Raw genomic sequence first — 22,994 nt, 5'->3', positions numbered from 1 at the left:
TCTGACGTGCTATGATAGGACTCTCTCGTGCATCTCCAACACTTGGAGGATCCACTCGAATATCATCAAGATGTGAGACACTATGCGGAGACCTGTTCGCATAATCTCCAAATGCATGGATCCAGTATCTGCATTCAGCGGTAACCTCGCCACCAACCCTTCACCGATAATCGCTGAAATCCGCAACTATACACCTCTTTTATCGTTGACCGACTATGCATACGACGCCCGGAGCACCTCTCACACACCGCATGACCCCTCTTGTTGAACAACCTTGCAAGCAACCTCGACAGTGACATGATGCAAGCATCAGGAAAGGATGAGTTCGTGTTTCACTTCACTTTGAGTCTGATCGTTCCTCAAACCGCCACCATCTTTTGCCCTTTCTTAGACCGTGCCGTCTCTTGCGCTAGTAATCGAGACCAGAAATGCAATCGCTATTCGCCACTATTGATAGAAGCCCCTGAGCCACTTTCTGAAAGCGATACGCCAAGTGCTTCCGTCAGATGAGGATCTGTAAGCCAAGGCTAACTTCGCTTTTACTCTGGAAGAGTGGTATTCCGAAATCGCTTTTCGTATACTGAGGTCCTGTACAGGATCAAGAGAGTGCCCCATGCTGAGGATTTCTCACTGCAGGAAAAGGCCTCACCCCGCCGAGTAGCGAATGCCAGATCTGACTAATTTCCAAGCGAGCAGAGTCTCCACCACTGTTAACTCTCCAATGTCTGCAAAGTTCCTCGGTCAATGAACACGAAGCATTCGGCCTCCTTGCTCTACCAGAGCCCACTCGACGAACCGAGATGTAGGCCTCGCTATGCTCGAGTTGAGCATACGACCCTCACCTCATCTTCCTTAAGGATCTTGAACGCAGACTCGTCTGACTACCCCACTGATATAGAGTAGATAGTTTCATACCCGTCAGAACGGTACAATATCGTCGAGCATCTCGATAACGAGCCTTCGCAACCGGAAATTGTCTTCGAAACGGCCCCCACGCTCCTACCGGTTTAATCCTCATCGCGTCTTCAAGCCGCTCACCAGGCACAATGCAGGTTGACGTGATCCGGGCCGACCCGCCAGGACGACACCCCGCTTACGAGAGATTCGCGCATCGTTTTTGTGTTACCGTCCCCAAGAAAAACTCAGCATCGCCAATCGCAACTGCGCGTCATGCCCGGGATGCCGACGGTGAGTATCTAGAACAGCGCCAAGAACAATACGCGCGCCTTACGCCGTGCGCCATGCATCGTTCTCGCGTGTCATCTACCCCGGAGGAAGGGAAGGGTTCGGTAGGGTTTCATGACCGCGTGGCGAGGTGCGGGGATGAAGGCTAAAAAGGCTGATAGTTTCGAAAGTGCAGCACGTCTCATCGACTCGATCAGCGAGAGATTTGGGTTTTGTGCGCAAGGTGGGTGGGCTGTCGATTGCGGTTGGGTAGGGCTTGGTAGGATAGCGTCGGCTGCGTTTTGGACTCCTTGGTGCTTAAAATAGGCTAAATATGACGGAAAATCGCGGATGATGCTCGATGGCGTCGCGTAGATATTTATGGGCAGATGGGTTTGGTTGATTAAGATAGGGCCGATGGGGGAGCTTGGTGGTTCGGATGTTTACATCTTGGGATGTTTTTGGCATCGAGATGTGGACTGCGGTTGAGGCTTTCAGGCTGCGGTAGGTGATGCGGCATCGTGAGTGCTTGGCTCCGTCGGAATGATGGCTTCCGTCTTTGATGGGACGGTCTAGTGTTGATCGATCCTAAAGCTGTCGAGACGAATGAGTTGAGACTTCGGTGGAGTGTACTGAAGGGATGTCGAAGAATTTATTAGATAATAATTGAAGATGAGAGTTGAGAGCCCTTCCCCTAGTTGAAACATCCTGGCATGCATTGAAAAGCATCTTGATACCGGTCCGGCAATAACGGAAAGGCTAGTTAATAGGTGTTGAAGCCCGGTAGAGCTCGCCCCCGACTAGATGATAGAAAGGGGGATCAGAGGGTTTGAGACGATACCATCCGGAGAGCTGGAACTAGTAGATTTAGTTGAGGTACTCATATGTCACATCGGGTAACAGTGACTTGGCAGGAGGAATAGTTTTTTGAAGCTTATGCTTTCCATGAGGCCGAATGTTGAGCTTGACAATTTTTGGAAGGTTAGAAAATGGAAATGTTTATCTTCTCAGTTAGTAACTTTGAATTATCATCAGATTAGAGGATATTGAAATGATCAAAGAAGTAAATGGCTGGAAGAATTATAGACGATTTCGAACAATTTCTGAACAGTTTTTGAACTCAAAGAACTCGTATCGATTGTACTAGTGTGGCATCCTCCGGAAAGGAATGGGAGCTGCTAACGGGGAAAACAATTTACCAGATTCCAGGAAGAGTGAAGTCTAAAGGAAGAGGCGGCTGCAGAAGCCTGACCGTCATGTATGGAAAAGAGGAAATTGATTCCAGCATGAGAGTACTTTGAGCACCATGACAGCAGAAGGCGCCCCCACAGAAAACCTTGTTCAACACCGAGCCCAAAAAAAATGAAACCAAAGTGTCGAAGAAGAGAACGCAGGTCTTTTGTAGACCGAGAAAAGAAGTTAAACTGACAGTAAAATGCTAAAAGTATAAGCATTTTCCTGGACCTCCTGGAAACGTTCAGCATGTATCTCCCAGATATGATCCAGCACCGAGCAATGACAGGTATCTTCTTCAAATCACCAGGCACACCACCTCTGCGAGCTTTACATGACCACACATCCACAGCAGCCTCTGCTTTGGTTCTCGCCATTTACCTCCGTTTTTCCAGTTTGACCGTTGGCGCCTTGCGCTGGTGCCCCCGAACCATATGATGACATTTCCTTATTGTACCTGCGGATTTCTCGTACGATATCGTAGAATGCGTTGTCCACATTGATGCGTGATTTCGCCGACGTCTCGATGAACTTGCAACCAAACTGCCGTGCCAAATTCTGACCCTCTGATAGCCGAAATATTAGAGCCAAAAGTAGACGTGAAAGGGTGCGCGTGGTGGGACTGACCTTGTGTTGACACCTGCCTCTCTCCTTCAAGATCACACTTATTTCCGACGACAATCATAGGGAAATAGTCCTTGTCCTTTACCCGTAGAATCTGCTGCTGGAAGGTCATAATCTCTTCGAAGGATTGCCGATCCGTTATCGAGTAGACGAGCAGGAAACCCTCTCCTGTCCGCATGTACTGTTCTCGCATGGCTGAATATTCCTCCTGACCTGCTGTGTCAAGGACGTCGAGAAGGGCTACCTCATCGTCGATCACGCACTGCTTACGGTAGGAGTCTACAAACATTTAAGCTCCCCGTTAGCTCGAATAAGTGGAGAAAGGGAGTCAGAAATGAAGGAAACTGACCTTCGATCGTCGGGTCATACTCGTCCACGAAGTGGCTTTGAATGAGTTGAATGGTTAAGCACGACTTGCCCACACCACCTCCGCCAACCACTACCAGTTTGTACTCCCGGAGGAACTGTCGGATTGAGTGTTAGAAATTGGCTCCTCGTCCCAAAATGAAGCCACTTACCTTCGAAGCCATTATATGTGAGGTGAATCAGCGTCTTGAAGCGTCTGAAAGAACTTTGCTTTGCTGCAGATGCTTGGGCGCTTGTTCGCCAATGCCGAACTAGCAGCGAGCAAAAGAGGAGGCGGAAAACGAACGAAGACGGTCTGGTCGATCAAGGTTGTCGATCAGGAGAATGCGACAGGACAGAAGGAGTGGAGGTGCGTGGAATTCGGGTTGCAATTGACGTCGTTGCCGGATGGGTTGAGGAGATGGTGGTAATGGGGATGCTGGTGGTGAGGGTTTGTGTCTTGAGTAGCTTCATAGGCTCGGCAGCAAAATGGCAAGGTTATCACAGCCCTGATTCGTCTGAACGCCAGAGCAGAACTCACGGCCCTGCAGAACTGGCAGGAAGCGACATGCCTGCCCTAGACTCCTTGAGAGCAGCTAGCCTCTTTACGCACCACCAAGAGAAGGCCACAGCCAGTCCCCACGATTCTCGCTGAGTCCACCGTCTCTCCCACGCAGAGCAGCGCTACAGCGGTGCCAGAACGGGACCGCCTCCAGTGATTGACCACAGCCAAGGGCGCTGTAAAAGAAACATATCTATCCAGTCAGCGTCCACCACTTGTGGCTCGCCGCGCGAAAAAGAAGCAGACCTCGTAGCCTTCTTGACCGCCGTCTGCACGCCAGAACGGGGGGTGCCTTTGGGACGCCCTGGCTCCCGCTGCAGGCTTCGCACAGGCTTTACAAAGGCTCCACACAGGAAGAGAATGTGGCAAGGCAATCCGGCATGTTGCCACGCCCGGAGGAATGCGCCATCTCACAAGGGCGCAGCTCTCAGGACCCAGCGTCCAGAGCTTAGGGTGCGGCGCAGGAACACAGCGATCGCAGCACTGAGCGCAGCGCTCGAAGATAAGTCTCAACTTTTTTTTCAGTCCCCCCAGTCATGTGAGATCCGACGCATGCGCGAGAGCGGGTTCACGCACCATCAAGCCTCGTCAGGGAACGCCCCTGTGTCAGGTTGTCGCCGGCGAACGGGTACATACATGCTGCGGTAACGGAGTAGGGCTCAGTGAGCGGTGCGTGTTTCCTGAGCATGAAGCGCATTTATCGCCCAGGTCAGCCTGTGTATCGCGCGTCCTCACCTTATCTGGACCACGAGGAGTACACGCGAAAGATTAATTGCTCCCACGAGGCTAGCGTTGGCAGGCGTTGACAAGACTTTATTAAACACTCCTATCAGGCTATCAACCGCGTGTTGATATGCACCCCATCCGAAGTCCGCTTGGCACGCCTAAAGCGGGACAGCCTTCTGGATTTATTCGAGAAGAGCTCAAAGTTTATTAGGTGGGACAGCGCTCCACAACACTCCACCAACACTCCGTTCCACGCAGTGTATCATACAGTATTGAATTCAAAAAGCTGGCCCACTCACCCGGACGCCAGCCTGCCTGCTTCTGGATCGCCATCCTCCACATCATCTTCCCCTTCTACCGATACCCTCTTCCCCTGCACCGCCTTCTCGACCTCAGGAACCAAACCTTCCATGTATTCGCGGTCCCTTCCCACAAGCGTGACCGTGTTACTCTGCTTACCCCACCGTGGATAACTCCCTACCTTGACACTTTTCGGCTCCACCTTAGCCGCCAGTTCCGTCAGGTATTCTGCAATGGCACTTTCTGCCATTGGAGTAGAAAATAATATTCGCTCCACTCCTTTACCTTCCGGGTCAGTCAATCTAGGCAAAATGCCAGGCTTCAATCCATCCAGCATGCTCTGAAATAAACTAGGCACGCCCGGGAGAATATGGATATTCCCGTTCACAACGCTAATCGGCACCCAGAGCTTCTCGTCCACAAACACTACTTGTTCCTCCAATGACTTAGAATCATTTATGGGCAGCTCCACCATACGCTTCTTTGCTGCAAGAGCAGCAGATGGCGTCTCCCAGTCAAAGTTTGGTTGTGAGGGATGGGGCTTTGATAACCGCTTCATCCTGGCAAATGCATCTTCGTGTAGTTTCAAAGACAGATTAAAAGCTTTAGCTATTGATTGATATGTAATGTCATCGTGTCTGTGGTGCAGTCCCGCACTTAGCAATTGTATTGCACCGCATGAGTATTGCCAGCACTTACGTAGGACCAATTCCCCCTGATGTCACAACGAGGTCGTAGTTCGTCGACATCCTCCGCGTAGCCTCCACAATTTCGTCTTCATCATCGGCGATAACTTCTATCCTTTTGAGGTTGATGCCCAAGGAAAAGCAGAACTTAGCGAAGTACGCTGAGTTTGTGTCGACAGTCTGCAACGCACGCCTTAGCAAATGGCCCTCCTACGCACAATCCACAATTATTGACCTTGCCGCCTAGCACTTCATCTCCTATAATTAAGCACGCCGCTGTGTGTATCAGCCCTTTGCCGTGCCCTCCTTCTGCGGCCATGGCTGGCGACGTTGTGGACGAGGTGACACCGTTCACCAATCCGACTCTGGGGTTTGCAGCAGATAGATGTACGTAATTCGGAAGGGGCCGAGAGAGATGTCTAACCAACTGATTCAGTCTGCCAAACATGGGAGGTTCAAGAGGTGGCTGCGTTGAGCGTGTGATTTGCCGGCTGCATGAAATAGAGAGTTCAAGAGGTCTTTGTCGCCAACCGCGCGAGTCAGAACTGTCATGCGTTAGCCTGCCCCGCATGACATCCCCGACTTAAGGACCTCATTGCATTCAGCTCCTCAGCCCTATCTCCTGCAAGCGTGCACTTCTGCAGCCTTAACACCCTCTCCTCCACGGACATTACTATCAGAATGGTAAGGTGGCTTGAAGATTCCTACTTTTCGGCGAGGCTGATCTGAATATTGCAGTCCTCCGAGGCACGTCTCTACACCTTCTCCACCGAGACCAAAGACAAGCTGCGCAAGTTCCGACTGGGCACTTCAAGGGCCAAAGACCCCCAGGCCGTCATCTGTACGCACGCACACTCCTTTACCATCATGCGGCCCTTCGATGCAATTATTTCGCGACAATGCGCAGACAGCAACTACCGATCCCTGCTCCTCGAAACAGGCTGATACGTGTACCTCGAGCCAGACCAGATAAACAAGAATACGCTTGAGATATCACAAGCTGACGATGATGTCTACTCGAATATGGAAGAATTAGGGGATGGGCTTCCTGACCATGCTCCGCGTTTCGTCCTCATGAGTTATCCTCTTACCCTCGTAGGTCCTGCGAATCGGCTTCACCAAGTCATCTCCTGCCGAACATCCACTCACGAGAGTTATCCAGTCCTCCGGCCGTTTGTCCGTGCCGTATGTCATGATATACTACCTACCGGTCACATGTAACAACGAGGTGCGGATGCTGTATGCTGGTGCCAAGGAGCTTATGCGTAACACTGCGGAGGTAGGCAAGATTATTGAGATCGATTCTGCCGAGGACTTGGAAGATATTGAGGAGAAACTCAAGGGTGAGGCATGATAGGAAGAAGTTTGGCTAGCATGAAGAATACATCTATCCGTACGAGTTGAAAAGAGTTGCCAAGTACATGCATACGGCTGGATAAGGTATGGCCGCAAAAAACCATCTCTGTTAGGGGCCGTTCGGTTGCAACTTCAGAATCAATCTAGAGGCTCCAGAATATAGCCGATCTGAAGCTTACATCTGATTCTGATGCAACTGAAGCTCCTTCGGATCGGCAACCGCGTCAAATTTGCAAGCTAAACCGTATACAGTAATTGAAATAAGGTTCTTAGCGTCAGATTGAAAAGGAGCTCCAAGCTCCTGATTCAGAAATCAGATCAATCTGGAGCTCTCGCGTACGCGCCCGATTGATGACTTTTAGTGATACGGCGACTCTACCCACCTCGATTGCGATACTGCTATCGCAACTGCATCCCCTCTATGATGTCATAATCTTAACTTTTGTGCGTAGAAAACGTCGATTGAGGATCTGGAGGAGTAGGAGACTCCATTACTACACCATATGCCAAAGTCGCGATAGAGGTGTAGCAGAGGCCGGGATCGCTTGGATCGCTCACCAAAATTTAATCACTCATTGTGCAACGTCAAATTCTGAGAGCCTCATCTGGAGCCTCACCGATCGATCAACTTAATTACAGATTCAACTGAGTCATGGTAGTAGACGCCACTAATTACAAACCGGTTAACACTAAAAGGCGCACAGATCAAGAAGATTCTGCAACCGAACGGCCCCTTAGATAATATGATGTAACCGAAAGCTAGAAATTACTCGAGTACGCCTTTCATGCCGTGTCACGACCAAAAGCTCAGTTCATAGCGCGAGCTTTTTATGAAATTTTTTTAGCCCAATCTGGGCTACTCCGCTCTCCGCACTTACCACCAATTTGATCTGTTCTCCACGCATATCTCGCCGATTTCCCACAGCCCCAGCCAAAACGTGATATCTTCCTAGATTTTCCGATAATTGAGCAAAGCTTATCTCATGAATCAGACCCTCGGTGGACCGTTGGTACGTGCACTACGCGCACGGGCGGGCATACTGCTCCTTATTAACCAACGAATTTTCCACCGAGGGTCTGAGAGCTTATGGGCGTCGCTTTGGTGGTAACGGAGCGTCAAAACATACCAAAAGTCACCTTTTTCACTGCCGTATCTCGACCCTTTTATAACGTCTAGTTATTATAAAAATACTACGAGGTGGGAGCTCTTTAGCTTCTCTATNTATTGCATTAAATAANAANGTNGTAGCTATATTATATAAAATATTAGACATGGGCAGTCGGTCGCGTTATGGCCAAAATCCGTCTAAAATCTACCAAAATCGCAAAATTTGGATGCATTTGAGAATTTAGGGTTACCTTTTGCGACGCTGTATCTCTCCCCTTATTATTATAAATATAGGATTATAATGTATATAACTAAGGAGATAAATACTTAAAGAATCTATTACATCAAACAAATATATTATAACTAGAATATCTAAGTTATGGTATACAAAAAGACACGAAAGTTGGCTCTTAAAACATTCAAGTACCACCAAAGCTAGGACCATAAGCTCTCAGACGCTCTTTAGAAGATTTTGGGAGGGGGGTATAGGGAGCCGTTAAAGGGGGGGAACGTGCTTCCCCTGCTCCGTAACTAAAATCTACTACGGAGCGTCTGATTTATGAGATAAAGCAAAGCACAGATACCAGTCACACGGCTATTGGACAACACACCAAAATAAACAGAAAAAAGGCATCTCTCGTCCCGAAAATTTTCACGAAAACATGTGCACTGCAATAGCTCCGAATTAGCGGTCCCTACATAATTCCAACCACTGCAATTGCCACGCGCATCAAATCCAGGCTTGCCTGGCCTAAATTCGAGTTCTCGAATTCGTTGAGCAGCCAATAAATAAATTTGGAAAAGCTTCTCTAGGCTTCTAGTCTTGGGAGTCCGCCATATGGGCCGACTAGAGTCCCTACTTCATGACACAGGGAGTACCGTCGCAACATGTCGAAATACTCCGGCTTCGTGAAAATTTTCCAATTACTCTGTTCTCAAGCTCTCGGACTATCCTGTACTAGAAAATGAAGCTACTAGATTCCAAGGCATCGCGAATACTTTCCACGCGCGTTGGATGGTGCAGTATTAGCCCGAGGTATTGGCGACCCTCTTACAGGAACGTTTGCAGAAACCATCATACCACCTCAAAAATTGCATGCAAACCTAGCGCAGAAACGTGCGTTTAAGCACCTTCATCGGCTAAAGTACCTCCACTTTCCTCTATTTATGAGACTTGAATTGGCCAGAAATACGATCAACCGACTTTCGAGTATACCAGCGGAAGTGGAGGTGCATCGGATGATGACAGGGTGATTGTGATGATTAAGAATGGGTTGAGGGCCTCACCGACTTACTACATCTCCAGATACGAAACAAATGCAATCTCCGGCAATGGAATTATGAATCGCTTCTTACCGACCATCAATAAGCTTTACTACCGCCTTGCGTCCTTAAAAAGTAGGCCCGCTCAAAAAACCCAATTTATTAGATCAAGAGGTTTTACACGTGGCTTCAGCAGGCGCTGCAAAGACTATTGTAAACAGAATAGCCATGACCTCATGCAGGGATGCTCGTATATGCATCCGCACACGACATCAGTATCCTAGCTGCATCTTTTTCATTCTTCGTTCGCAGTCATCATGCTTGTCAGTTCACTTCTTCCTGTGCCACCGGACTTCCGCAACGGCTCCAAGGCCATAGCTTGTATCTCCAACTCAGTGGGTTCAAAAATAGGCTCTTCCCAATTATGTCCCGGGGGTGCAATTGCACCTCAGAGATTCCGAGAATTCGGTATGCTAGGGAGATAAACTTAATACAAGGTCCTCCGGTGGATGATATGTATGTGCAGAAATTGGAGGCACGAGAGGATCAAAAAGCCCGAACAAAAGTAAATGGTTCATGTTTTCGAAGCCAATGGGCCTTCAACACTACTGAGCTCCTCGAGCATATTCTTCTCCAGCTTCCCACCGTCAGCATACTTTTATCTCAGCGTGTTTGGTCGATCGGACAATAAAGGATGAGGACCTCGTCTATTGAATGTGGCTCTAGGAAATAGGGGGGATGTAACTGAAACAGGGTGTTACACAACTAGAACAAGGGGGGGTGGCAGGTAGCAGGGTGGTGAGTCATAGGGTGGTAGGCATTAGGGACAAAGTACGCGGGTCTGATCCCGGTCGACACGTTTGCCCTCGATGGCGCGAAGTGATTATGGCGTCCGTGGCTCTCCGCCGCCTTCTATTTCTCTCACCGGTTCCAAAGCAGATCCCCCAGGCCCCGACCTCTTCAATATCAACCCCATGCGCTCCAATCGGTCTAATCGAGGCCAATCGGCAGCTTTGTGGTAGTCACCTATGCCTACCGGTCGAAAGAATACCATCATATCGGCCAGAAAGACGCCTCCTGGAGACAAAATTTCTTCACACAACCTCCCCCAAAGGTCATCTTTGTACGCTTCCAGTTTAGGAAGGGGACGTTTTTGGCGGACCACACCGAGCGGATAGAGAATGACATAGGGGTACCGATGGAAGAGAGGGAGAGATTGTAGACAGCCCGAAATTGTGAGTATGTCTCTGACGGAGCTGGAAGACCACATCTTTACTTTGAGTCTGGCTGTATGTTATGAATACGATGCAGAGATAGAACGCGTCCGTCGTTATTGACAACCAACTATACCTATTGCAACCGTTCTATCTTCCTACGTACCTATATTTTGCAATTCCTTTAAATCCTTTCTTTCTTTCATTCTATGAAAGATCTTAGTGTGTCAAGGATATGACAATTACCACAGACGATTTAATGTAGGAAGGGAGTATTGAACAATTCTTTCATAATAGGTAAGGGGCCGCTTCGAATATTGTCAATTTGATACATAAATATTAACAGGACATCGCTTCTGACCTTCCTGAATTGAACTCATTAACCTTCCTTCGAAGTTCCACGAATACCTCTCGAGAATACTCAAATCTTCTTCCCCTGATGGCTTACACTCCGATTGCGCACGCCTGCGCTTGCGCTAACTGCCCTCGCCTGCTCGCTCGCAAGGTGCTCGTCAAATTTATAGAGCGGCTCAAGCCGAGCGTTCTTATTTCTAAAAAGGTACCGCTGAATAATGCCTTCGTAGCCTGGTATTTCATGTGCTTGGCCGTAGGCACAGCAAATACATAGTCGAGTTCTTCTAGGGTTCGCTGCTTGGTTTCTGGTACCCAGAGGAAGATCATTACCAAGGCAGTAACGTTGAGCCCACTACAGCTACCATCAGCTTGATTGGTTTAAATAACCGGGATTGAGGAACTTACGCATAGAACCCAAAAGCGCCGGTTGGAGTCGTCGCCGCGACCATGCGTGGCCAAGTCGGCGACAACACTGCTGCCCAGAACAAGCACATTGCAACCGCCCAGGACATGCCGACTTCTCTGTGTGAGAGAGGGAACACCTCGGCGGAGTATGTGGGCGGGACGGGGCCTTCTCCAGGGGAATGGAAGGCTGCGAACAGGTAAATGAATGTCGCAATAAGCCCTAAGTGCGCCTTGCTACTTTCAGGAATTAGGAAGCACGATCCGGTTGCGAGCGATGTCCAGGCCATGTTAGGGAACGTGAACAACAGCAGTCCACGACGGCCGAAGATGTCAATTGTCCATACGGCAGGGAAAGCAAAGACGAAGTTAACCAGCCCAAACCCGAATGACGCCAACGGTGCGTGCAGTCTATCACTACCTGCCTGCTTAGAGGCCGTCGAACTGTAAGGGGCGATGATGTTGATGCCGCACATTTGCTGGGCAATCATGACGGTGAACGAAGCCAGAGTAGCACGTCGCACACGCGGGATGGTGAAAAGCTCCACAAAACGGGTCAAGTAGGTACTCTTGCCAATGATTGCAGCTTCTCCGATCAGTTGAGCATGAACATAGTAAAGGTCACGAACGGCTTGGAGTGGCGTATTCCGAAGCCGGCAGAGAGATTGGAAAGCTTCGGCATATTTACCCTAACATATAGGTTAGTCGTTTCCTTCAACAGGTGCGGGGTCATCCTAAATACCTTCTTCATATACCAGCGAGGAGATTCGGGGCAGAAGTATATGCCAATAACGAGCGGGACGGCTGGAATGAAGGCTGAACCTAGTTGGAGACGCTATGCAATCTTCCCAACGTTGTATACTGCGAGATTAGCACAGAATCCAAGGAAAGTGCCGAAGGCAGTCCATAGCTGCCAGGACATGGCCAAGCCACCACGGATACTAGCAGGAACGTTCTCGGCTGCATATATCGGGACAACCGAGGCCTCGCAGCCCATTCCTGTATGGAGTTAGACATTGAAAACGAGCCACGGGAGAATTTAAGGGAAAGTGACCAATTCCGAGTAGGATACGAGTAATAAACAGCTGGTACCACGTTTGGGAGCAGCCGCTGCCAATCACAGAAAATAGACAGAAGCCGCCAGCAACAAAGATCGTCCCACGCCTGCCGAAATAGTTATTCAGCGGATCCGAGAGCCAGCATCCTAGCAATGCTGATGCGATGTGTGGAGCCGCATTGATCAAACCAACAAGCCAGAGGTTGTTCAAATTAGAAGGATCTTGGGCCACAAGGGCTCCCTTCTTAAGAAGGTCGGTAATATCAGTCAAGTCCCGTTCTCTAGCAAATTCATCAACCTGAGCGAGCAAAACATCGCGAGGTATGCCGGCTAAAGGGTTCTTGATCCTTGAAAATTGAGATCAGCAATGATCTGCGGGTGAGGTAGGCGCAAAGTTGAGAGACTCACTTTGCGTCTTTGTTACTGTTCAGATTGACCTCGTCCGAAACGCCTCTCCCAGCTTAATCAACGTGAGTGGGCTCGGTCTTCTCGAAAGAGCTATTCTCAACGTCGGACACTGTTACTATTATCGAAGTCCTTGCGTATGGATTATTTACAAAGGGCTAGGGCTCTAAATTCTCACGTGTCAGTTATAATAGTGAATGAAGGGCGCGTTTGAAGGCCCTTACGGTTCGGCTACCGCAAGGAGCGTTGTCCACGATAGTCCAGGTCGACTTGGAAGTCAAGTAAAGCATATAAGCCAAACTCAAGGCTAAGAAAGGAGCAGCAACAAGGTCCAAGGCCGCTGAGAGCTAAACATTGCGCTAACGTAGGTGACAGGGTTATAACGGGTGTCAGAGTTATAACGGTTAGGAACACCAAAATTCTGCCGGATGGGCCCAACCATAGTAAATTAGCAGTAAAATTCATCCTACAGCATCCCGCAGTTTCTTTTATTATCCTAAAAAATGAAGCTTTATATTTATATATAAATCACCTTATTTAGATATTTACTAGAGGCGAGGGCTAATAAGGGCTCCTTAGTCCTCCAGCCGCATATATATATCCTCATCTAGCGCCTTATCGTCGCTTGAATATACAAAGTCCTCAATAGGCTTATTAATAAGCTTATCTTCCAGCGTCTCCTCTATCTGCTCACCCTCTTCTATAACCTTTTTAGAGGCCGCAAGTAATTCTTTATAATGCGCTGCAGCTGCTATATAAGTAGCAGTAAAGGATTCCGCTAGCGTATTCTTTGTAGCTTAATCTGCTTCTGCTGCTGCCGCTAATATAGCAGCAGCGGCAGCAGCGTCTCGGGCCTTCAACGTATTCTTCTTTTTTGCGATATTAGTGGCTAAATCTAAAGCCTTACGCGCCTTTTTTGCTAATCTTATTGCCGCCCAAGCGTCCTTTTAGTATTATTCCGCAATCTTTTTAGTAGTAGAGGCAGCAGAGCGAGCTTCCTTCCGCGCTATTACTTGCTCCTTTTTAAGCGCTGCTATATTCTCCCTCCTCTCCTTATCTTACTCCCTCTATATTCTAGCGTCCTCTTTGGCTTAATTAGCGGCCTCTTATTTAGCGACAATTTCTCTCATTAAGTCTGTAGTAAGTACTAATCCAGTAGAGAGGACCTGGCGCTTACGCTCCTTCCTTACCCTCCTTTCTACAGCGGCCTACCGAAGCTCATTATTTTCTGTTTATAGAAGATATTCCTAATCCTCGCATAATTCCATATATATCATTAGTTTCTTTACTACTACCTCTATTACCTTAGGTATAGTTTTAGGATGGAGAATTGTATAGGCGTACCGTGTACGATTATCGCGATTTTTAGGGGTATAGGGGTGTAAAGGTAAGAATAGGATTATTGCTTGCTGTATAGAGGATAAGGGGGTAGAAGGTTAAGAGGGCATAGAAGGATTTATATAGCGCTTAAGTACTTTATCTAGATTATAAGGAAGAAGGCCTGTGGCTTTAAAGGCGCTGTTAATTAGTCTTGGTATATATATCTAAGGGCGGATCTCGCCTAGAATCCTTAGAAAATATTCCTTATTAATTTTAGTAATACCCCACGTTGTATATTTGTTAACTTTAGATAAGTAGAGTTGCTTAAGTTATAAGAATATTATAAGATCCAGAGGCTGTAAAAGGTATATTAAATAAGGTGGCAGGCAGATTAGTATAATCTTATAATCTTCGCAGAACTATACGAACTTAAGATTAATGTGACTACTATGGCCGTCTATAATAAGCATTTGATAACCGTAGATATAGTTATCATCCTGGCCTTTACTAAGGGCCTTCCATTTGCGTATACGTCAAGTATAGTGCTTAAAATGGCGCAGCTACTATATACCGAGTTCTTAATTTAACTATCTATTATCTAACATTCCAATAGCATAGTCGCCTACAGCGCTTATAGCCTCCTGCTATAGTAAGTCTGTATACTACCGTCCCTTAAAGATAATAAATAATGGTATAGTCTGGCCGTATATACTAATTGCGTTAATCTAGCTCACCTACTCCCTTAAGCCATTAATCATCTTAAAGTTACTTATATTACCGCGTAGTATAACTACTTTAGCGCTATAAGTAAAGCCTATAGCAAAGCCTGTCTTATCTATATTCTAAGTATTAATATCTGCAATATTATATTAAGTCTTAACATTAGCGTAGTCTATAAAGAAACTTATAACTAGGGCGGGATTATTACCAGCCATAGCCCGTTTTTAATTAATTAAACGTATATAGCAAGTACGCAATTCTTCCTGCTAATTTAAAAAGTAATATACCCATTATTTACTTAGTGGGGGGGGTGGCTAAAGGCGAGGGATCCTCCAATACTCGCGCAGGTAGATTGTTGTTGCTATTATTTAAACAGTATTAATTCAACATGGAAATCCGCCTTTAGCAAGATATATATAATATTAAATAATTACACCTTTGCCAGAAGATAAAATACGTCGTTAATTATTATAGGCGACTTTATGGGACTGCTGCTTTTAGTCGATCCTCCTGCGAAATGTATTCGGGTTAACATTATATACTTTTGCGCAGGCTTCCTTGCTCTTATAGTAGCCCAAATTCTAGGTAGTAATAGCTATATCTATCTTCTCATCCGAATCAGGTTTGCGAGGCCAGCGGGGCATTGGAGCATTGGTAATAAGTATTTAAATTAAGTAGTAACAATCAGGGGGAAGACGAGATTTGGAAAGTCGAGGCAGCAGAATACTGAATTGGGTGAGTGCTAAGCCTAATACGGCAGGCGGTGTTACGCGACCGTCATAACTCTGACACCCGTCATAACCCTGTCACCTACGTTAGGGGATCTACACCAATCTATATAGTTGTTGCACAAGAACAACCATTTCTGCAAGGGTCCGGAGAGCGGTAACGAGCTTATTGGATCATCGGGACATGAAGTGACAAGCATCCATAAGCCCATGGAGTTTGCTCCGTCTGGATACCTTGAGAGTGAATATCAAATATGCCTAGACATGATGGTCCCGATGCCAATCCTAAAATGGAGGGCAGTTGAGCCGCGTCTTGGCAGGGTCCCATCGTGCATCCCGCCGTGGGCTCCACTGAACTTGGGCATTTTTTCGAGCCGCTGGTGTCAGCCGCCCGAGCGCCACTCAGTCACTCCACCCAGAGACCCACTACTTGATTTTTAACTACCAATCCTTGGCTACTTGATCCGACGACTGGTGAGAACAGACTCCGCCTTGGGCAATGTGCAACGTACGACCCTGCAGGTCAGATGAAGTCGCACACTTGCAACCGTCAGCAGAGCAAAACCAGTTTAGCTCAGTGCCGATAAACAAACTCCCCGAATATTGCCATCTACATACAGTTCCCTAACGCTCTCGAGTTCCATTCGACGACACTAAACTCGAGTAGAGAAGGTTGATTAAAGTATCATGTCGAGTTCCATTCGACGACACTAAACTCGAGTAGAGAAGGTTGATTAAAGTATCATGTCGAGTTCCATTCGACGACACTAAACTCGAGTAGAGAAGGTTGATTAAAGTATCATGGGTTCATTGCGAGACCCACCTTAAAGTCATAATCGCTTCCCTGATCACCTGCGAGGAAATACAGCAAATGCTGAGCGTTTCTTCTTGGCCTGTTCTCCAAACCTTGACATGTCGGCCACGCCGAGATGTTTCTACTCTGACTCGCCGGGAATGAATACCCCTGGATGCGGAGATTACTAGCGCGGTTGGAAGAAGGACAAAGCCTTGACCGCGCAAACTCAGGGCAGCGGGGGAGGTTCCTACCTAAACAAGCTATCGTTAGCTGGAGGCCTTTGGTGGTAACCCCAGACTTTCATGTGGAGTCTTGGCTAAGCTGATTTGGATGGCGAGGGAATGGGAAACCCAGCATCCACACTTCGAGCCCGCCAAAATCGCGGGCAACAGGACGTTGTAGTTTCCTCCTCTTGTCTGGTCTACGGGTGCGGCTCTTTTCGACATTCTAGACCCTCGAAGACCCTTCTAAATTAGAGCGCTCCGATCTGCTGTGCGCGCGCCACCAATCAAGGCCAGTGGAACGCCCTAGCCATGTCTGGATTTTGGAAAGCTTGAATCCCCGGCCTCTCTCGATTTCCCTCGGTATATCACACCTCCGGGCATAACATTCATTTCACCCTCGCCTGGGACTCGTACGGTGTTTTAAGTTCCTAAGCGTCCGCCCAGCTTCAGGTGTCCAGCAAACCATTCCTTTGTCCTTCAAGCCTGAAAAACCTTCTACTAGTCTGGTTTTAGCCTTCCCGCTTTCCTATCTCCTACTAGCTCCACCTGACCAATGTGTTATTGATGTGTGGCGTTGGGCTATCGTCTTTGCTGCCGTTAAACTCTCACAATCCTCCGAGACAATTCAAATATCTTCATATCCTGCAAAACCCCTTATTGGTGCCTGCGTGTTTAATCCCTACAGTATAGTGGATTGCAAAATCGGTTTCGCCCTCGAGCACACTCTTTGAATTTTGGCCCCACTCGATGACCTGGGAAGCGTCTTACTAAATACGGTAGAGCGTTGGCAGTGGTGCTAGGAGCCTCTTAATGTATAGTACATGCGACTCAGCAAGTAAAATATACTTCACGCAGACGTAGGTGACTTCTTAACTTATATAAGGCTCTATTAACTAACCTAACTTATAATCGTGGCAGAGCTTGACAAATAAGTAACAAGAACGTAATTTCTTTAATAAACACGTTGTGGACGCGTGAACCCATTCAAGTATAATTACATTGGGAATTTGATAGAAAATTTCGAACTTAAATGTAATATGTTTCGGGATTTTCTAAGTCTGCAGAATGCCAAGATTGCGAGCCCGGAAGCTCCATCGCGAGCTCCACACGCGTGGCCACCGTCCACTAAACCTAAGAGGCAACCGGGTGCCTATCATACCGCCGAACCTTGCCGACTCGCAGCACGAAATAATTCGCGATATGATTCTTAGCAAGTTGCTCACCAGCGCGCGAATGGCGGACGCTGCGGGTTGCAGTATTCGATCTATCAAAAGAATCCGCTCGAACCCCTGTTCCTTTGGCGCCACCAAAGCCCCTTCAAACGGCGTCGGACGGCGTCGATCTATCACACCTCCCATACTTGACACTTTGCATGAATACCTACTCGAAAAGCCTGAGCTATACCTTGGTGAGATGGCGGTCTTTTTGTGGGACGAATTTGAAGTCCTAGTTACTACCCCAACTATAAGTAGAACTTTTCCTTCCATTCGTTGATCTAAGAAAACGATTCGTCGAAAAGCTAGGGAGCAAACCCTGATCTACAAGACCTCTACCTCTACAATTTGTCAGTCTCTCGTTCCTACCACCTGGTTCGTGTGGACGAATCTGGGTACGACAAACGGATTAGATTCAGACGAACTGGATGGTCTCCTCTTGGTGACTCCCGTACAGATTGCTCGCTATCACCGTGAGCAACGATATCAAATTCTTCCCGCATATACTCAGGATGGGGTTATTCTGGCACGCGTATTTAGGGGTCCCACAGATAGCGTCGTTTTCGAAAAGCTCATTGAGCAGCTCAGAACCGAAGTCTATCCTTGTAACGAACAATGCGTCGTTCTATTACACCAAACGAATTGAGCAAATGTGCTCTGATGCTAGTGTGAAATTGCTATATTGCCTCCTTACTCACCAGATCTGAATCTTATTGAAGAGTTTTTTGCAGAATTAAAAGGTTTCACCAAGAGGAATTGGTAAACTTACGAAGAAAACCCGGATCAGTGCTTTGACGCATTCCTCGAGTGGTGTGTTGATATGGTGGGCACAAGAAAACGGAGTGCGGAGGGTCATTTGAAATGGGCCCTGCGGTTATCTATAAGAGGTAACTAATAGAATCAAGGAGTCGTGCTTAGGAATTTAAAGCTTTTGATATTACTTGATTCTTATACAAAATTGATATACAGGCTTAATCTTTAGAGCTGAGCCGCTCGACATAAGGCATGATAGTAGTGTAATTAATAATTGCCATAAGAACCATACTTTTTAGCCTCACTCCAGCCGAAGTTCTTCTAGCATCAACCTTCCCTATCCACTTTGCCCTCTGCATTTGCCGCGCCTTCCTCATCCCCGCCGTCCGTATCAACCTCAGTCTCATCAACTGCTGTCCTTAGACAGATTAGATATACCTTGATTAGTTTCAATGACACCTTGTTGCTTTCCAGCGGCTGTACCTTCCGGATTAGCATCAGGTGCTTTACCTTCTCCCACTGCCTCACTAATCCTTTCCAAAAGAGGTCTTTCAATGCCTGTCCTGATTTGCCCGATTGCAATGGGCTGGCCAGCTTTGATGGGCCGATATAGATGCTCCTCCAGCAGCGTGCATATAGGGCCAATGAAAGGCGCCTGCGTCTTTAGCAGGCTATACACGGAGGCCATCCGTTGGTTTCCCCAGCGGTTTAGCCTGGCACGTTTAGCAACGATTTAAAGAGGAGTAGGGTAAGCTTACCTAGTCATGACGTTAGGGGGTAGAACAGGGATAATACCAGGGCCGAAAATCTCTGTCAAGGCCATCACGCCTTGGGCCATCTGACATGTGTTTTGTAGAACGGAGGGAGAGACATGGATCGAATTAGCAAGGAAGTTAACGACACACGACCGCCACCCTAGCCCACGGCTAGTTTCATAGCCCGAATCCCGGAGAAAGTTTAACAGAGCGGTGTCTTTGGCGGCGGCCAGGGTTTTAAGCCGATTAAATTGAGAAAGAAGTTCAACGTGTAATATAATCTGCTCCATTGCGGCGAGTCCACCTTGTAGATTTGGCCGTGAACGCTGGGTACGGGCAAAGGCATCAAAGAAGCTCCGCACCGTTGTAATATTAGCCTCGTCTTTAGCCGCTGCTTCCGCTCGCGCCCCAGCGCCCCTATCAATCCCATCGTTATAGTCGGCAGTATAGCTCCGTAGCAATGCTTGAAGACGTGTTGCGGCTTTAGGCCCCATCATGTCGGCAAAAAAGAAGTTGGTAATCTCCACGGCTTCGCTCTTGCTAAATCTCTGCCGCTCGACTTTGTTGTCCTTAGTTACTTTGACTTCTAGCTTTTCGAGCTTTTTGTAAAACTTATCCCGTGCGATCTCAAGTGCGGCTTTATCGGCCTCTGCACTTAGTGCCATTCTGATTTTTTCAAGCTTATCGCTGCAGCCGTCATGTTTAGCGGTAGGATTACCGCCTTGCACATCATTACTACTACTGCCCACGCCTGCGTCTTCATTAATGTCTGTATTTTCTTCGCTGCTGTCTTCAGCGGTTGGTTCGATCTCGTTGTCAGTACTTGGCAGAACTCGCGGTCGGAAGCCTTTGGGGAGTTTAATGTGGTAGGTATCCGCGAGGGACTTGACGTAGAGGTCAAGAGTAACAACTATGGTGTGAATCTGTTCGGTATCTGCCTTCGCCTTTTTTGTGATATGGTCCGAAAGGCTGGCCAGTGTCTAGAGTTGTCTATCTTAGAACAAAGCTGCGCAACCCGGTAGGAACGAACCCACATACTTTGCTTAAGTAATCTGTATTATAGGGGGCAGGATCTTCTATCTGAGAACCTTCTACCCTTCTTCGCTTGGTCGGTGGTACTTTTCGCGGCAAAGCATTTAACTTGTGACGGGTCATTCTAGCGACAAACGGCTATATTACGAGCCACCGATATAACAGCGATAGGAAAGAAGACGCCTTAGCATAGACTACTAGTGGCAGTAAACAAGGGCCTAGAGATAGAGTTGGTGGGTTAGACACTTCGCGAAGGACCTGCGTGAAGGTATCGTTGGATTGTTTTGACTTATCAACGCGTTGTTTTGATTCTGTTGTTATGCACGGACCATCTGCCCGGCAGGATAAGGGATAGGCGAGTTTACGTCGGTGTGTACCAGTATGGAGATATTATCCCTTGCATTGTTGATGTGATATAAAATGTGGCCCGTGCGCGCGATCAAGAACATCGAAACTTCTTCGCGTCAAGTTGTAAATCTATAGCTTCATCAATCAAATACACTACAATCATGGTGCGCAATTGTGAAAGTAATGATATAGACTTTGTTCCTTATACCCAACACCCAAAATACGCGTCTCAGAAGTCTCGAAACCCTCCTCCTGAGCCCTAGCCCTTACCTAATTTCGAACCTCTTCCTATTAAGAACAAAAATACCTATAGCAAGCCGAATCTTCCTTCCAATATTAATAATAGCGACCCTCTATAGCTATTTAAGCTATTCTTTATAGACGAAATTTTAGATTAACTTGTGGAGTATACAAATAGGAACGCGGAGCTCTACTAGACTCCGGAGGATAAGACTCCAAAGGGACGCCCGCGGAAGTGGAAGCCAATATTAAGGGCAGAGCTGTATGCATACTTAGCAGTACTAATTCATATAGGGCTATATATAGAAAGTAGCATTAAGGAGTATTGGCGTAAAGACTTTAGTTATAGCTTAATACACATTATTCGGAACTTTATTAGACTTAATAGATTTCACCAGATTAACCGCTACTTCTACTATACCAAACTATAAGAAGATAATAACGAAGCTTTCCGGAATACTTTTAAAAGGATATGGGACCTTAGTAAGCACCTGCGCGTGCTCTATAGGAAGCTCTATACCCCTAGTATATACCTTGCCGTCAATAAGATAATTAAACGGTTTACTAGCTAGGCTCCTAAAATCGTTAATATTCCTACTAAGCCGACGCCAGAGGGCTTCAAAATCTAGGTTTTAGGTAATTAAGGCTACGTTCTTAACTAGATATTCCACGCTAAAGGTAATAAGAAAGGACTATATAATCTGGATAAGGTGTACATAAAGGAGGAAGGCTTTTCCAAAACGCAGGTAGTAGTACTCGACTTGCTATTATAGAGAGACGACCTTACTAACAAGCCACTTTATCCACCAAATAAACACATAGTGTGGCTTAATAACTTATTCATAAGCGTTAAGCTACTCTCTCGGCTTCGAGAGGTCGGAATTGGCGCGTTAGGGACTGTACGCACTACTAAAACAAAGCGGGAGGAGCAGGAGGAGGCTTCGGGCGAAGTTAAGGCCCAGCATAGAGCTCTAATTAAGTAAATTAGCTCCTCCCTTGCAGAGCTTAAATTGGTATTCAACAACTAGATACTATAGGGTTCCTTATATAGAGAGCTTTCTAAAGACTCTACGGTTGCTTAATTTGCCTAGAAAGATTTAAATATAGTACTGTTTATAAGTACGGTCCTTAACGGTAAGTTTACCTAAACTTAAGATGAGGCTCTGCTACCAAAAATAGTATCTAACGTCATCTATCGCAGGATTTCAATCAATTAAATGGCCACGACAACGCCCTGCAAAGACCTCTACCGGTGCTGCAATAACTTAGAAGATCTTTAGCAGTAATATAGTTAAGGTATTATAGATTCCGCTATTTATTAACCTCTACAATTACTATATAAAAGGCGTTAATACTGCTAATTAGATAAGATCTTATTATAGCTCCCTCCAACATTACCGCAAGACTTAGAAGTCTCTATTCTACTTCCTCCTTAATATAATTGTTACCAACTACTATAAGCTATCTTCCTACTCTACCAACGGCTGGCTAAAATAAAGTGGTTATAGGAAGTTCCTTAAACAACTTATAAACTCTCTATTTAAGCTTTCTACCTAAATACCTTAAAGCAATTATGCGCGGGTCTCTATAGATTAAATATAGTGGTACCCGGCGATACATCATAGATATAAGGCAGTTAAAATTAATATAAAGCCAATGACTTGCTCTGCATGCTTAGAGGCAGAAAGAAAGAGCTAAATTAAGAAACCTTTAAGTAGGAAGCCTCTCTGCGAGCTTTCAGTGAATACAACAAAGAGGTCGCGCGATAGTAAGGAGTTTAAGAGACCTCAAAGGTCACCAAGAATAACGTACGGGTGTAGACTCTGTCGAATACCACTTTATAAAGTCGGCCCGTGTTAGCAGGAGCACGTAGATCGGCTCAACACCAAGGAATAAGTGTCTATATGTAATATACACCAACATTTCAATATATTCGTAGCTTCAGTTAAGACTTTTAGTGATGTGGCAGAACGATTGACCGCCTAGGAATGCAGCTTATTGATTGGTGCGCACGGGCCACAATTTATTGGACGTAAACAACAATGCAAGGGATACTTAGATTAGG

General features: G+C 46.8%; 4 protein-coding genes across 4 annotated transcripts; 1 reads left to right on the top strand and 3 right to left on the bottom strand.

The window, feature by feature from the left end:
- Positions 1 to 2,604: 2,604 nt before the first annotated feature.
- Positions 2,605 to 3,866, bottom strand: K441DRAFT_706394 (ras-domain-containing protein). Its single transcript, XM_067653654.1, has 4 exons — positions 3,540 to 3,866; positions 3,371 to 3,485; positions 3,025 to 3,300; positions 2,605 to 2,963 (listed from the first exon to the last, which is right to left on the bottom strand). The coding sequence occupies exons 1-4, from the start codon at positions 3,549 to 3,551 to the stop codon at positions 2,728 to 2,730; spliced, it is 639 nt and encodes a 212-aa protein (XP_067502495.1). The 5' UTR covers positions 3,552 to 3,866; the 3' UTR covers positions 2,605 to 2,727.
- An 870-nt stretch (positions 3,867 to 4,736) lies between these two features.
- K441DRAFT_662209 (Molybdopterin binding protein) lies at positions 4,737 to 6,146 on the bottom strand. Its single transcript, XM_067649005.1, has 3 exons — positions 5,876 to 6,146; positions 5,654 to 5,820; positions 4,737 to 5,592 (listed from the first exon to the last, which is right to left on the bottom strand). Exons 1-3 carry the CDS (start codon positions 6,086 to 6,088, stop codon positions 4,950 to 4,952), a joined length of 1,023 nt encoding a protein of 340 aa, XP_067502494.1. The 5' UTR covers positions 6,089 to 6,146; the 3' UTR covers positions 4,737 to 4,949.
- An 89-nt stretch (positions 6,147 to 6,235) lies between these two features.
- K441DRAFT_662208 (glia maturation factor beta) lies at positions 6,236 to 7,075 on the top strand. The gene is made up of 4 exons (XM_067649004.1): positions 6,236 to 6,324; positions 6,379 to 6,481; positions 6,605 to 6,735; positions 6,803 to 7,075. Exons 1-4 carry the CDS (start codon positions 6,322 to 6,324, stop codon positions 6,992 to 6,994), a joined length of 429 nt encoding a protein of 142 aa, XP_067502493.1. The 5' UTR covers positions 6,236 to 6,321; the 3' UTR covers positions 6,995 to 7,075.
- Positions 7,076 to 10,945: 3,870 nt separating this feature from the next.
- Positions 10,946 to 13,089, bottom strand: K441DRAFT_706391 (general substrate transporter; the record flags this gene model as incomplete). Its single annotated transcript, XM_067653653.1, has 7 exons — positions 10,946 to 11,061; positions 11,145 to 11,287; positions 11,341 to 12,026; positions 12,080 to 12,159; positions 12,214 to 12,336; positions 12,392 to 12,616; positions 13,035 to 13,089. 7 exons carry the CDS (start codon positions 13,087 to 13,089, stop codon positions 11,003 to 11,005), a joined length of 1,371 nt encoding a protein of 456 aa, XP_067502492.1. The 3' UTR covers positions 10,946 to 11,002.
- Positions 13,090 to 22,994: the final 9,905 nt, after the last annotated feature.

The sequence above is a fragment of the Cenococcum geophilum genome (assembly GCF_001692895.1).
Source record: "Cenococcum geophilum 1.58 unplaced genomic scaffold K441scaffold_29, whole genome shotgun sequence".
In the NCBI taxonomy this organism is placed as follows: domain Eukaryota; kingdom Fungi; phylum Ascomycota; class Dothideomycetes; order Gloniales; family Gloniaceae; genus Cenococcum; species Cenococcum geophilum.
The sequence above is the reverse complement of the archived record's forward strand: the minus strand, read 5'-3'. Positions and strand labels throughout refer to the sequence as shown.